General features: G+C 36.4%; 1 protein-coding gene across 1 annotated transcript in view; it reads left to right on the top strand.

The window, feature by feature from the left end:
- Window positions 1-16593, top strand: part of DIAPH3 (diaphanous related formin 3) — a 204700-nt gene that overhangs the window by 83601 nt on the left and 104506 nt on the right. The window contains exon 21 of the mRNA XM_051778911.1: window positions 11009-11248. Coding sequence (XP_051634871.1) covers window positions 11009-11248 — 240 coding nt within the window. The remainder of the gene's footprint in view (window positions 1-11008; window positions 11249-16593) is intronic.

Below are 16593 nucleotides of genomic sequence, written 5' to 3'. Positions count from 1 at the left end.
TACTGCCTTTCAACTGGACTTTTATTGGACATATCCATGGATGAGGAAGACCTGATTGTTGAAATATTACTGTTGGAATGATTTTGGATTCTCTTTTTCTTAAAAGAAGTAATTTGTTTGCCAAAAAAATCAAATCAAAAAGACTTTTGCATTTCCTGTGGCAATATTTCTCTGGGAGATACAGGGCTGTTTTTGAATTTCTATAACTAAAATAATTTGGTTTTACTTTTGTTTGCATTAATAAATCTTAACTTTTTCACTGAAGTTTTCTGCACTGATGTTTTTCTTCCTGTCCTCCATATAAAGGAGAAGAAAATACTGTAGTATTGATCATGTTACTGTATTCTGCCTGCTACCTCCCATGTTTTATAGCATGTTGTGTCAAGAGTTCATGTAGTCACTTTTTCCCTTCCTAGTGGGAAGATGTTTTTGTAATATCTTCCAGTTAAATTAACAGAGGAAGACTGGAAGTGAGAAAAGAAAATACTGCTGGTTCAGTGCTGGGACTTGATGCCTTTTGTGGAAATACAGTTTGCATGTAATTTCTATATAGCTCATAATTCATAATTTGTAATTATTTCATCCAGGCAAACTGAGACTAATGCTATATTATTTCCTGATGCACATATCTATGTAAGTCTTTGATTTTTCTTGTCCATTCCTAGAGTTTCAAGCTAAGATGGTCATTGTTAGCTCATCTCAGGGAATTTCCCTGTGTGGGAATAATACCTATTCAGTTAGATGGGACTGTCAATTGATGAGAAGAGCTACATGAGAAACAGTATAGGTAGAGTTTTGCTGCATGTGGCCCAACTTATCTGATAAATTTGTCTTCAAAAGTTGAGGTAATGTGATAACTCAGAAAAACATTTCATAAAATAATGAGTTCTTATATCTCAAAAATTTGTGGAGCTCTAGTTTCCCACTGAAAATTGCAAGTCCCTCCTTTCCCTAGTTTTCCATGCAAAGCATTAAAAAAAATCCACAAACAAAACCAAACCCCATCCTAAGCACAATTTCTCTAGTGTTACACCTTCTATGCATCTAGTAGAGCTGACTTCAGAAAAGAAGCTTCAATCAGATTGTAATGTGAAACATATTTCATTTCTGTTCAAGGGGAAGATTTTTGAATAAGTCACTTTTTTCACTCTTGAATATTAAATCCTATGCATTTGCTTTTCATGAAAATTCTTCAATCTTCGTTTGGATCTCTTGTATCTTTTGTTTTATTGTTGGCCAGGGGGTGGGCTGAGAACTTCTACTCATTTCTTTAGGTACTGCTGTTGACATTAATATGAATCTTCAGAATTTCGCTGCATTTGTTTATTTTGTTTTCCTTAAAAATCTTGGTTTATGCCTCATTTTTTGCTGTATGTTTTAAATGAGGAGAATCAAACACACAATACAGGGCTTGAAGTTTTATCTTTTAGATGAGGAGTGTCTTATGTTTTTTCATAGAATTTGGAGATCCTATATTAAATTACTCTAAAGTTGTGATTAAGGGAACAATTAAACTGTTGGACTCCCAAGGAAGAGCCTAAATACTGAGTAAATGACTAATTACTACTTGTGTGATAATAAATTTTTTTTAATAGTGGAAACCCATTATCTTTCTGGCTTTGAATTCAAAGCCAAGATATGGTATTCTGAAAGAAACAGCTAGACACGTAGTGAGATATTGGCTTGCTGTGACCGTTACAAGTTTCAAGCTAAGTTGATCAACATTTGTTGTTGGCTTAAAGACATTGAGGGCATGACTCTAAACAGAGGTTCAGGTTCCCTTCATGAGTGTGGCTTGTGGTTTTGGGATTTTGTTTTGTTGGTTGGTTTTTTTATCTCTTGGTTGTGAGGGGTTTTTTGTAGTGACTCTATGGGTTGCTTTTGTGGTTTATGCGTTCTCTTTTTTAAAAGTTATTTATCGCTTTTATGTTTTCTGTTCATTCAGCAGTAAGTATAAAATAAATCCCTTATTGCCCTTATCTTCTCTTCCAGACTAGGTTTTCTTTAGATAAACTACTTCATTTTCTTGTAGGTTCTTTCTTTCATTGATGTCTCAGGCTGATGTCTCTGAACACAGATATTATCACATGTTACTGTGGAGTTTCATTTTTGTTTTGGGGTTGTGGTTGATTTTTCTGGCAGGGCTTGCACAGATTCATGAACTATTTTAGGAAAACTGTATTAATTCTGTTCATCTTATGAAGTGCTTTAACTTAGCTTAGTCCCAGTATCTTAAGTTTACGTTATATTGAATGCTGTATTTTGTTGCTCAAATTCATGATGAAGTATGTTTGTGCTTGTCGAAATTTAAATACTCAATTGCATTTTGTTTTACCGTAGTTCTTGTTTTGTGCTTGGTTTTACTCAGTGCGATAAACATCCTCCAAAACTTTTTTAAAACCTCCTTAACCTTCATATTATCTTCTTGGAGGTTTCATTGATTATTACTGATATCGGGTGATATCTTTTATAAAACTTGTTAATGGTGAAGATTATCTTTGTGTTTAGAAATGAATAGTCCTATGACAGTGCACTTGAACTGTGAGACCCACTGGAGATGAATGGGATTTCAGCTTGATGTTCATCTTGGTAACTGTTGACAGAAGGTTGTTATTTGGTGGTTTTTACATTTTTTATCTGATACTTTCTCTAAAGGACAGTATAAGTATTATGTTGCTTTGGGACTTAAAACCTTTAGCAATAGTGATTTATTTTGCAGTTAGTTCTTTCCTACTGAGAAAAGAGTACTGGTTTAGAGAATATTTTTTCTAATTTTCAGTATAGTGTCTGTCATCATATCAAAAAAACAATGCTTAAAGAGTAGGTTATTTACTAATGTTAATCTAATTTGTATTCAGTGAAGTTGATATAGTAGTCAGAATTATTAATTGTGATTGATACTTTAAGAGCAGTAATCTGTTTAATGGCTTTTGATTGGTGAACTATTACCATACCACTGTTCAATATATTATTTATAGGGAAATTGGGTACGAGCATGTTCCAGGGTTTAGAACTTGATTGTCTAGCAGGCATCCCTGGAACTCTAGGTCTGACGTCTCAGGGCATTTTTGGAGTCACAAAGGGGCATGACAATGTTTGGTCCCATATCAGGTGGCTCCAGATCTTAGCCTCCACCCTCCCCAAGTTATGTTGGGATGCAGTTTATTTACATGAGAGTCATAATATTAAAAGTATAATTATTTGGAGAATTGTGTGCTGTTGTGACAGGCTAGGCTTTCTTACTGCTTCAGCTGAGAGTGTTATGAAACTGTAGTTCCCCAACTCTCAAGCAGCACACATCTATCTCTCCTCCCTCTCCTGCCCACACAGCAATGCTAAGGCTTTAGGCCTATTCATGCCAACATGTATTAACTGCTTGTTGCACCAGGAACCATTCCAAAAACTAGTTCTGATTTGATAACGCTGCATGGATGGAGCTGAATCCAATACTGAATTCCAGCATGGTACAACAGGAACAGGTTGCCTGGAGAATTTGTGGATGCCTCATCCGTGGAAGTGTCCAAGACCAGGTTGGTTGGGTCTTTGAGCAGTCTGGTCTAGTGAAAGATGTCCTTGCCCATGGCAGATGATTGGAACTACATGATCTTTAAGGTCACTTCCAACCCAAACCATTCTATGATGTTATATAGACTCATCAGTGCCCATAATCCTTAGTAGTGTAAAATGGTCCTGGACCATATTAAATTTATTATGTGGTTTGATATCCATAAATACAATTGTGTTTAAAAAAAATCACAATTTTGATGTTGTTTATAAACACTTCTGATCTAAAAAGTTGCTAATACTTGACAGGATGCTATTAGTAGACATTTGACCTCACGTGTAGGCAAGTGTACTAGCAGTCTCCCACCTGAGAATACTGTCTCAAAAGCCACATGTGATAGCTTCTGCTTTATTTCTTTTCTTATGAATTGAGATATTTGGAAGGTTGTTCCCATATTGTCTGGTAGTGAAAAAAAAGGAACAAATTTTTCCTTGATCACTTACATTTACTGAACAATAAAATTGAGGGAATTACAAAATATTGTTTCAGAAATAATTAATGCTCAGACGTAGTGAAATACACTGATAGCTAACCCAAATAGAATTTGGCAAGCGATCCTCGTGTGGCTTCACAGCTTGTTCGTTGATGGATGTGTTTTTAATGAGTTCATACCAAAGGAAAAGATTTCACTGGAGTAAATTGAAGATTAGAGTGAGTCCTGATGAAGGCTAGTTTGTCTTAAATAATTCAGCAGACACTTAAATTGATCAATTCCATATTCGGCTGGTGGTTTCACCTGGATGTCCTCATTGAGTATAACTCAAAATGCATTAATGTGTTTTCACTGTTGTCTGGAAAATATCATACTATCACTATTTCTGCAGAGGTGTGCTCTACCTTTCCGTAATACTTGATTCTTGGATACAGCCATACCTAGGGGCATTTTGGTTTGTTTAAAATTCTGAAGTGTTGAGGTACATCTGGGTTGTGAGATATTTTGACTGAGCTAATTTCTATTGGTAAACCTTATCTTCTGTGTCTTCTAGATGTCATGTATTTGCTGCTCTACCTTGTCGGTGTTCTTTATCAGTATTTTCAGCCTTTCTAGGAGTGTTATCAGATATTAACTTTCTATTATATACCATCCCTGAGAGTTAAAAATTCTTTATGATGAATTGCAGCCAAATTACTGAAGTTGTTTAGAAGGAGAACATCCTTAACTCCTATAATTTTGATGTATTTCAATCCTTGAACCTGGATAAGGGTGGAGAACAAAGCTCCAGAAATACCTTCTGAAAGAGGCCATTGTGATCTGTGCTGATCTGACTGTTTGCAATTGCCATTGGATTGGATTGGATTATGTTACTTCCTTTGCATCACTGAAAGATTGTGACGCCAAATTATAGAGAAGTACTCCTGTAAATGTTTCAGTACCAGCAGGTCTTATTCTTATCCTTGTTTAATTCCAGTAAAACTATTTTGAATAGTTGGTCTAAAGACTAGTTTAAAAAATTTTGTCTTAACTGTTGTCTGATGTTAATTCAGATGGGTGGAAGTGAGTGGTTGTTATTTGTTCTAACACACACATAGGCTAGCTCAGTTTTCTTCTTGGCAGATACCTCTGCAACTTCAGATCAGGAAGGTTGTTTCTCTGAAGGGTCCCCATCTTGTGCCTTCAGCCATTCACTTTGCAGATTCCTGTAAATGTCTCAAGAGCCTGTCCTGGATCTGATTTGATGTTTTTTCTTCACTAGCGATGGAAGCTAGCCTGACTGTTCATGTTGTGCTTTAAACATCATAAGGAAAACACTGATGTTTTGAGTAAGGACTGTGATCAGTACATGATCCTACCATTTTGAGTCTCAACGGTTTCAAGAGTTTCTTGGAATTTAGCCATCTAAATCAAGTGAGGTATTCAAATGACTGGCTAGCATAGGGCAGCTGTGCTGAAAGAGTCTTGAGGGTGGTTAGTACCTCTTAAATCCCTAGAGCTTAAAATTGCCCAAGTGCTAGGGCTTGCTTTCCTTGTGATCATTTTGTAGAACTGAGGAACTTTCTCCAAGGTAAGCAAGCTGTTTTCCACAGCATCCACTTATGTGACATTTCATGTCAGACTGTTTTTGCCACAGATTATCTGTAGTTCCAAATACAGTAAATAACCGTATGGTTAAAAATTCCCCAGCCGTTTCTGAATTCACTACTGACAGCACTACAGAAGATCTACAGTGGAGTGTTTTTTCCTTACCAGTAGTGTCATCATCATACCTTCCTGCTTAGGAAATTAACTGGGACATACCTTGTTGGGTAAGTAGAGAAGATGATACTAGATATGAATCTGCTGGAGGCCTGAACTTTTTTTGAAATGGGTCATGTCTGTCACATCAAAGACATCACAATCAACTGGTCTGTTACCATTGCTTCAATAGCTAAGTAATATGAAATTCCACTTTTATGCGGGAATTATTGCAATGGTTCAACCTGATGGGAAGTATTAAACCTGCTGTCATGGTTTTCAGACATTCCCATCCACACCTTGATCATACGTCTGTACCTTCATGGCCTATATTTTGGGACATTCTGTGTAGTAGACTTGCTTTTCATTAGGAGATGGATTCCTGGTAGTAGCCAGACAGAGAATGAGGCATTTATTTTGGAGTTAAGCTGATCAGATTTTCCATGTGGAATGCAGCTACATGTGATTTACTTTTAGAAACTTTTCTCCATGTGGTTTGATGCATTATTTGATTTTAAATTCCTCAATGATATCTGCCCTTGATTTCTGGTATAAATTTAGTTATTTTTGCTATCTGCATGAATTAGAGGTTTTACAGATGTTTTTTATTTATATTAAACTCCTGACTTGGTTTCCCATGAGGAAAGCTTTTCAGTGTAGTGGCATCTGCTCCATATGTGTCTTTAATGAAAATAGCCTTTCAGACATCTGTTAGGCCTGTTAAAAATAGAAGAATTTGGGAAATTCAGCCTCTTCTTGGATTATACCTTTTTAGGAAAATATCATTGTCTGGATTCAACCTGGAGAAACAGAAGCTTTCTCTGCATTCCAGACTAATCAATATGTCAGTACATCTAACTGTATTTTTTGGATAAGGCAAAGAAAAAAAAATACCCCTTTCTTTTCCTAGTAGAACATACCTTTCTGCAAATTTCAGCATGAAGACTGTAAACTCAGCTTGTTTTGACAGCTGTGTTGTAGCCCCCATTGGCAATTCTGAGATCTGCTCACTGACCTTGCTGGTCCATCTTTGTTGAACATAATGCAATCCTAAACAGTGCCAGGGATTTTCTGCACTGTGTATCAATGCACTGTCATCCACTAGACAAGGAAGGCTGCCTGTATGCAGCTCGGAGGTAATTGATAGATGTTGTCCTTACGTCACTTAAAATACACTCCCTTTGTTTCTGACCTGAATATCCTTTAGGAAAATCTTGGATTTGCAGGACAGTCAGTAGTGCAAATTCAAGCTGTTTATAATTCAAGCTGAAGAAACAGAGTAGCAGAACATGCCCTCTATCACTGCTAATACAGCTGAAAAGTCATGAACTCAATGGCTTGCATGTATACATATATATATGTGTGTGTGTATATGTTTAGAAAGACTTTCTGATTTCTTGTAGGTAATTTTAATTTTGAGTTGGCAGTTCTTTGCTTTGTTATCATTTATTTGAGAAAAAAGAGTGTGTCAAAGGTGAAGAAAGATGTACTATTTCCACAAAGCCATAAAAACATCTCAACAAAAATACTATTCTTTTATCGTGAATTGACTTCCCATACACTGAAGTATTGTTTGATCTTTCCAGAATGCTGCTGGTCTTCACCAAGATTTAGGCATGTTGGCTGTCCATTTCAAACTGAGCAGCATGTTCTTTTATCTTCTTTAAACATGATAAAACATCTGTTAAGGTATCAGTCCTTCCTTATTTGAAGCTTTTTTTTTTACTTTTCAAGTGCCTGAGTCTAAAGAAAAGAGTCAGGGATTCACACTTTTTACCTCTGCACTCTGTAGAGTTCACTGATGTTGCAGTGGTGAAAGCCATACATTCTCCACAGGCATCCGCAGGGGACGCCATTCCAGTTTACTCTCTTTGGTTGGCTTGGCTATAACTGATATGTTACTTTTTGGATGGGAACACTTACAGGTGGTCTGACAGCCTCAGCACTGCTGATCCTTTTAAGGAAAGTATGAAACTGAAACCCTTGCAGTGTTTTTCTCTATGACCTTGTGACAGGAATGAATCCTCTTCAGTGATCAAAATGTAGTGTTAGTGTAGCTTCTGAGACATGTCCCTTTACTTGACATCAACAAAGGAGACATGGAAAGTACACATATATCAGATTGCACACTCTTGTAGTTGCCTCATGATTTATGCTGTATTTGAGAGAAAAAGCTGTCTTTACTGTTGGATGTGAGATCTGTGAGAGTTACTACTGGGCAGCTCAACTCGTGTCAGTTCCCATTTGGACTTATATGTAGTCAGACCATTCCTGTATGCTATTACTTGAGAAATAGGACTATTCATTACCCTTACACTGAGTTCTCTGACTTGTGTAAGTTCCTAATTCAGCTTCCCTTTTAGTTATTTGGATTGTCTGTTTTCAGGATTCCACTATAAAGACTTAAGTAGCCTTACGGACATCCTTATATATTCATTATAAAAAAATATAGGACATTAAAAGAAGCCTGTCAACATTGCAACACTTAAATTCTTAGCATCTCTTGTGGTAAGGTGTGTGGATTTTAGTTTGAATAAAATTATAGACTACATGTCACAAAGAAAACCATATATTACTAAGGCAACTCTCCATCTCTACCCTTCTCAATAATTGATTTGTCAAACAGGTAAACAAATAGTACCAACAACATGCATTATGCATGGATTTCAGACCATTTTGAATAATAATGATAAGGATGACACTATTACTACTAGTAATAATAATAATAACCCAGTGGCATTTCTGTTGTGTTTCTGGCATTTCGGTTTCTAATCTTTTAGAGTATGTATTTCTGCATTCCTCCTTAAGAATTACATACTCACATACGGGACATCCTAATTTATTGTAGTTCAAGTGATTCTGATGAAAACTTTGCACCTTTTACGCATAGGTGCATGCTCATGTTTGTACAACACATCTTTGTGGTCTAAAGTATCTGATTATTTCAGTATCAAGGATCTACCTGTCTGAAAAGCCAATACTCAATAAATGATACATCTTCTGCTGATTCTGTAGTGTCTTGAGCTTGGTACCATTTAAAACCAATGCACCTTACATTGCATTTTGTTAGTTTCTATGGTTTAATATTAATGAATCATCTCTATTGCACCCTGAGTAGGGACAAATATTAAAAATCTGTATAACTTCAATGAAGCTTTGTGGGTTTTTTCTAGTCTAGTCTCAATTTTTCCTGGCTAACCAGACAACCAAACTTAAAATTAGGAATATTGTTGTCAATATGCTAAGAAGTAATAGTACATGTACAAATCTAGTAAAATAATCGAGGAAAAGTAGTTAAGAGTGATTCTTCGTGATGGAGCTGGGAGAATGACTTCATGACAGTTGCCTCTGTCCAGTACCTTAATATTCTTTTAGGTAGTTATTCTTAAATTAGGTGTAAAGTTGTAAGAGTACTATGTTAATTTTATGTGTAGTTTAGGCATTTCTGTTTCTGTTTCACTACGAAATGCCTTATTCAAATTCAAGTCCCATTATCCTTGCTTATTCATACGTAAGTACAAATTTTACCACAGTTATTGGATGCTATTTCATGTATTATAAGGACAGAATATCTGCCTACAGTGGGCACTGAGCTAATAATGTTCAAACTGTACATTTTAAGTGTTTGACTTTAGGACCAGGCTGGAGACAGCCTGCGGACTAAAGCACAACAGTTGATTTTCAATCTAGTTTAATCTGAAAGACATCCTGTTTCTGTACTCTGCTCTGTGATGAAAAACAAAGTATGGTTAGTGGAAAGGATTTCTTATTTTACACCAAGATTTCATATATGAACTAAAATGCAACTAGTATGTTTACTTCAATGGGACAGCATCAGGTGGATGCACAGCTAGGCAGGCATTTCTGAAGTGGGTTAGTAACATAAAATGTTCACTCCACCTGAATTTATTTTCTTCTACTGTCACAGTAAAACCAATAAAAGAGACTGTAAATTCCATCCTCTTTGGCTTCTATATCAAACCGTTTGGATTAGACAGCCTTCAGTTTCACTTTATATTGAAAATGGAAGGAGTGTCACCATTACCCTTTTCAGAGTCTGTTTTGAGATGATCAGTACCATATGACTTAGGAACTTTGCACTGTCAGAGGAATTTTCACATTGATAGACTAGATACGGTTGAGAAATATTCTATAAAACCTTAGGTGTCGCTGTGGTCTAGAGGGGGATATTTCCAATTTAAAGGCCTGAGTTTAATGCCACTATATGAAGGCTATTACTTTGTTGGAGAAGTGCCAGTATTATTGCTTCTTTTCTTGCATTGAGAAGTACTGATATCTGGAAACCATAACATATTCTTTATTAAGGAAAAAAAACCAGCAAAACAAAATTAGTTTAGGATTTCAGAAATTGTCAAGGAATTACTGCCTTGAACCTTGCCTTGAGAAGGAAAAAGAAAAGTATGGGGAAGGAGATCTTATGGAATTCATGAAATTGATGGGAAAACAGGGATAGGGAAAAATTAAATAAGTAGCTCATGGAAGAATTTGAGACTAGTGTTTCTACTGTGGATGTAGTAAAAAATGTGCAAAATACGTCTGGAATGAGAATTGAGTGACTTAATGTTTAGGAAGATTGAAACTTCCGTTGAAAATACATGACCAGTAAACCGTAGAAAAGGCCAAGTCTTTTGGGTATGATTTACATAAGCTACTGTTTTCCTGGGAGCATTCTGCTGTACCTAATTAACTGTATTAGGTGAGTGTACAGTAGTATAGTGGGATATGAATATTGGTATATACTAGCATATGCTATATTACATGTTTCATAGCTGAGATTTTTCAAAACTGTTATATTCCAACAAGTTTATAATAAGGTGTTATTGGAATCAACTTTCAAATATTTGCACCAGAAAATGAGATTTACCTTGTTTTGGTACATCCTGAGTTATACGAAATTTGTGAACTACTTTCATTTCTTTGCAACTACTGGGTCATAAACATGGATTAGTTTTATAGGATTTGGTATATGAGTTGACAGATGTGATATATGATGACACTTTATCTTTTATTGCTTACACATACTAGTTATTTGGAAAGGATGGGGGCAGTTCCTATTAACCACAGGATGGGATTTCAGTTGCTTACCCAAGTGTCTCTCATTCATTCATTCATTTGCTATCAGTTATAGCAGATATATTGCTTCTTCAAGCCTGTCACACCAATAAATCATTTCAGATTGTATGCATTTGTACAGTGCCAAAGTATACGATGAATTTTAAAGGAAATCTCCTGTTTTTCTTTTCAATCAGATGAGCAACGTGAAGAGACTACGGCCACGGCTCAGTGCTATTCTTTTTAAGCTTCAGTTTGAGGAGCAGGTGAATAACATCAAACCTGACATCATGGCTGTCAGTGCTGCCTGTGAAGAGATAAAGAAGAGTAAAAGCTTTAGCAAGCTGCTGGAACTAGTATTGTTAATGGGAAACTACATGAATGCAGGTTCTCGGAATGCACAGACCTTCGGATATAATCTCAGCTCCCTATGTAAAGTGAGTTTTGAAAGTTCGTGTTGAGTATTACATTCACTTTTCATTTGTTTTTATTATGCTGCTTAAATACTTGGTTTTATGTTTTTCCTGCAGTTATTTGTTTTCTATTTTTTTCGTTATTCTTAGCATTAGTTGATGGTTTGAACAATACAGCTAATCCGTGATTAGTCATCTTGAGATGGGCTTGCTTTTAAATTTTTAGATGATTCTATTTTGAGGGAATACTGAAAAATCCAAATCCAAACAAAATAAGGTTGTGAAAGGACTATATCACTGGGATCAGAGTAATGGTGTAGTTTTAATGTCTGAGCACTTCTAAGATATCTATCACATTTTAATATGTTTTAATACAGTTATGTTTTCTCTTGGACATACATTTTCTGCTCATATAATTCTCTTCTTTTGTTGCTCAGTTTCATCAGTTTCTTGTTTCTTCTAATTTTTCTTAAATTTTCACTCTTTCAACTTTTGTATAAGGTAAATACAAGAAAGCATCCATACTTTTCTGAATGTTAATTTATAATCCATTCTAATCCTAATTATCTTCCCCATATTTACTGTTATTTTTTTCCTGTGCCCTCTGGGAGACTATTGCAAAATCTACAGAGAGCACCATATGTGTAATAGTTCTTACGAGAAAGGAATTATTTGGAAGTTTGTATGTACTCTGTCTTCCAATTTCTTTATCTTTTCGCATAGGAGAAAATACAATATATGAACTTCTACATTCTTTAATCACCCTTATGCTGCCATATTTCGGAAGAATTCTTTCACTATGGTTTTTGAGTGTTGAATGTGATACCTATGACATAAATATTCATTGAGAATAAGTTATATACTTTCCCTAGTCTAAAGTAAACGTTAAGCATGGGTCATCCACCTAGAGAAATACAATTTGTTGAGAAACATATTCAGAAGGAAAGTACTAAAGGTTCACTCTCCAGTTAGGTGCATTTACTTCTTAGGTTTTACAAAAATCTGTCATAGGTCTGTTTATATTCTTTGTATTTTTAATGCACAAGACAACAAAAAAAGAAATATGAAAACAATGTGAAGGTAATTTTTACAAGCAGTTTGCAGAGCAGGATCAATAGTCAGAATTTATCTTGGAGGAATAATTTATTAAGATCTAGAATATGAAAATTTTGAAGGTAACCTTGGAGTATTACACATAGGAAAGAGAAATGATGTGTGCAGATAATGAAAGTAAGGAGTGAATGGCTAAGCAGAATTTCAGAACAAGGGCTCCAAGTCCTGACTCACTCTACAGAGCTCTGTCATGAAATGCATTTGATAATCCAGGATCTTATAGTTAAAATAGAAACATAGAGTATACTGTAAGGCGCCCATCAGGATCATCAAGTCCAACTCCTGGCCCAGCACAGGACACCACAAGAATCATACCATGTGCCTGAAAGTGTTGGCCAAACGTTTCTTGAATTCTGTCAGACTTGATGCTGTGACCACTTCCCTGGAGAACCTGTGCTCCACAGGCTCAAACACCCTCTGGGTTAAAAACCTTTTCCTGATATCCAGCCTAAACCTCCCCCAACTCAGCTTCATACTGTATCCTCTAGTTGTCACTGGTCATGAGTGAAGAGATCAGTTCCTGCCCCTCTGCTTCCCCTCCTGAGATTGTTGAAGACAGCAATGAGGTCTCCCCTCAGTCTCCTCTTCTCTAGGCTGAACAAACCAAGTGACCTCAACCACTCTTCATACAGCTTCCCCTCCAGACTCTTCATCCTCTTTTGGATGCTCTCTAACAGCTTAATGTATTTTTTATATTGCTGTGCCCAAAACTGCACACCATATTCAAGGTGAGATCGCACCAGTGCAGAGCAGAGCGGGATGTTCCCCTCCTTTGACTGGTTGGTGATGCTTTGCCTGATGTTCCCTGGGACACAGTTGACCCTCCTGGCTGCCAGAGCACCCCCAACTCCTTTTCCGCAGTGCTGCTCTCTGTCCTCTTGTTCCCTAGTCTAAACACACAACCAGGGTTGCCCTGTCACATGTACCGAATCTGGCACTTGCCCTTGTTAAACTTCATATGGTTGGTGATTGCCCATCTCTCTGATTTGTTGAGGTCCCTCTACAGGGCCTCTCTGCCCTCAAGGGAGTCAATAGCTCCTCCCAGTTTAGTGCCATCTGCAAACTTGCTTAGTATTCCTTAAAGCCCTGACTGGAAGGGTCATTACCGAAGATGTTGAAGAGAACTAGGCTGAGAATGGAGCCCTGAGAAACCCCACTGGTGACAGGTCACCAGTCTGATGTTGCTCCATTCACTATAACTCTTTGTGTCCGACCTGTGAGCTAATTGCTCACCCATCACATAACATGGTTATCCAGCTGTGTGCTGGACATTTTGTCCAGAAGGATCTGGTGAGAGACAGTATTGAAAGCTTTACTGAAATCGAAAAAGATTACATGGCTTCCCTTGATCAACGAGGTGGGTTTTCCTGTCACAGAAGGAAATCAGGTTCGACAAGCAAGACTTTCCCCTTATTAAGCTGTGCTGGCTGTGACCAATGACTGCGTTGTCCTCCAAATGTCCTTCAATACCTCACTGAATAATCTTTTCCATGATTTTACTGGGCACTGAAGGTCTGTAGTTTCCAGGATCCTCCTTCTTGCCCTTCTTGAAAATCGAGACAATGTTCACCAGCTTCCAGTCAGGTGGGACCTGTCCGGATTCCCAAGACCACTCAAAAATCATTGAGAGAGGCTTTGCAGTGACATCAGCAAATTCTTTGAGTATTCTGGGATAAATCCCATCAGGCCCCATAGATTTTTAGGGATCCAACTGGAGCAGCAGATCCTGCACAATTTCAGGGTTGACTGGGAGTTGATCATTCTCACAGCCATGGTCCTCCAGCTCAGGGCAACCTGAGTTCCTCAGATTTGCACGCTTACAGATTATTTCACCTTACAGGAGGGTACAACATTCTTTAGAGAGGGAAAAAATGTCTTTTAGTGTACCTTCTGTATATTATAAAAATGTTGATTATCTACTGCTTACTTGGTGCTAATAAGTTTTCAAGTGAAGTCTTGTCTGAATTACTGCGAAAAATATATAGACTGACTGGTGAAAATCCATATGTAGAACTTTTAATCTAAGGAAAAAAAACATTTGGGTGTATTTAGTTTAGAAAAGAAAGAAGAGGAATATGTGCTTCATTTATGCTCAAGAGAAATGTTGATCACTACCAATAGGCTGTAGAGTAGATAAGTAGATACAAAGCTTTAAACACCAAAAAAAAGGTAATTTGCTTCCTATTGTCAAAATGTTTATTATGGTGTAATTTTGATATTATGTCATGCTGTGTGATTGGAAGTGCTGAGACTAGTTTACTCTTTTCAGGACTTAATTTTTGCATAAAGAGATAATGTCATATGTTTCATTTACATAAGAAATGTGCAAGTACAAAAATGATGTTCTAATGACACAGATTTTGCATCTCTTTCGTTTGACGTCACTTCATGCTAGATTGTAAATACCAAACCGTGGTGTGTAAAAACTTTTTGGGAGGGAAGATAATGCAGCCTTAATGGTTGCTGAATGTGAATGCCTATGGCAAGGGGTTTGGACTAGATAGTCTTTAAAGGTGCCTTCCAAGCCGAGCTGTTTTATTACGAGAAAAAAAACAAAACAAAACAAAAACCCCAGAAAACAAAATATTACAGATTTTGCTGTGAGTCAGAGCAACTATGACCACCAAGTCTAAGCAACTTTGAATTCATCTGTAAAATTTCAGATCTCTGTCACTAGCTATCCCAGGACAAATGCAACCTACAATCAACTACTTGTACTTTTGAAGGTTGACAGATTTTTTTCAGAGAAAAACACTGGGACTTTGCATTTACTATCCTATGTGTATCAGGGTACTAGTCACCAATTCTTAACTTACCTCATCCAATTGTGGCCTCATTTAGGAAGTCCGTGAGTGCCAAGCCTTCACTGGGTATGAAATTGTCTTTTACACTGACAGATCACTTTGTCTGGAAACACAGAGGTAAAACTATGTGTATGTAATTTTTGGGATTTTCTTAACAATGTGTAGTGTCTTGGTTGATGCCTAATCTCTTCTGTTCTGAGAATAATGAACTAATATTAAACTAATATTAAAAATATTAGTATTAAAACAGGAAAATAACCCACCCGAACTAGCGTTCCTCCACAGCCCAAATCTAGAAAGCTGCAAAATGCGGACTGTTTGGTTGTCTGCACAGCAGTTTTCAGTATTTTTTACAACCTAAGAAATTTTCCATGACTTCTGTCCTTCAAAGATATTGGTTTCTGTAATATTTAAAGGATATGCAATTTATCTGCTCTTCTTCATTCGTACCTAGCTATGCGTAGGAGATTATATGAACTCTCCACTTTGCAGAATATAATTCTGTATCCTGCTTTTTCCCTGCTTCATGTAGAATTGAACTGTAATAGTTCTTCTACATCAGAGAGCACCCATGCATATTCTCAGAAGAGAGATATGATATCAATATGCTAATACTCAGTCATTTATTAAATACTCATGTATTAAAATTATGTGCATGTTTATAACACAGGTTCATATTTATAGCTAACTTTTGTTAACTACATGTATTTTAAGCAGTGTAACATTGTAGAAATTTTGTGTGGTGTTAATGAGGTATCCTTCACCAAGATTCCCAATACAGTAGAAGTAACTTATTTTGTAACACTGCATACAGTACAGATCCTAAAATATGGTTTTGGGTGTTGATATATATGTGTTGCATTTTCTGTTTATTTTGAAAATTATGTCTCACATCAACTTGTCTGAAGGAAACATACACATTCTGAAAGAGTATATCTCGTTGTACTAAGATAGTATAATTTTGATCTTTGAAAATAATCACTGACTTTTTACAGTGAAGTGGGAAATATTAACCTCAGTGATAGCCACCATCCAAAATTCTTCATTTTCATTTACATAAAGTACAGAAAAAAACAAACAATATAATTTGGGGTTTTAATCCGATAATTTAAAATATTTTTAAGTGATGACTGAATGAAAAAAAAATCTCTTTATAAGAAATTTACAACCATGGGAAAAAAAAAAGTATGTATATTCAAATTGGGAATGATCTTACTCTTAGTTCCTGATTTGAAAAAAATTCCCATACAGCTCTGTTTCTGGTTTTCACCTCTCTTTCGAAAGAGAGGTAATTTTTCCTTTCTGCCTTGTTGCTGTAATTACTCATATTGTTGAACTTTGATCACTTGTATTTTTCATGTTAACCAAACTAAAGAACAGTCTTGAAGCTGAAACAAACTAACATAATTTTTCAGGTTAATTCCTTGTTGTGATACTGTGCTAAAAACTTTG

This window comes from Manacus candei, unplaced genomic scaffold (assembly GCF_025592945.1).
Source record: "Manacus candei isolate 608988 ecotype Guabito, Panama unplaced genomic scaffold, ASM2559294v1 h1tg000014l, whole genome shotgun sequence".
In the NCBI taxonomy this organism is placed as follows: domain Eukaryota; kingdom Metazoa; phylum Chordata; class Aves; order Passeriformes; family Pipridae; genus Manacus; species Manacus candei.
This window is presented reverse-complemented; position numbering and strand designations above follow the sequence as displayed.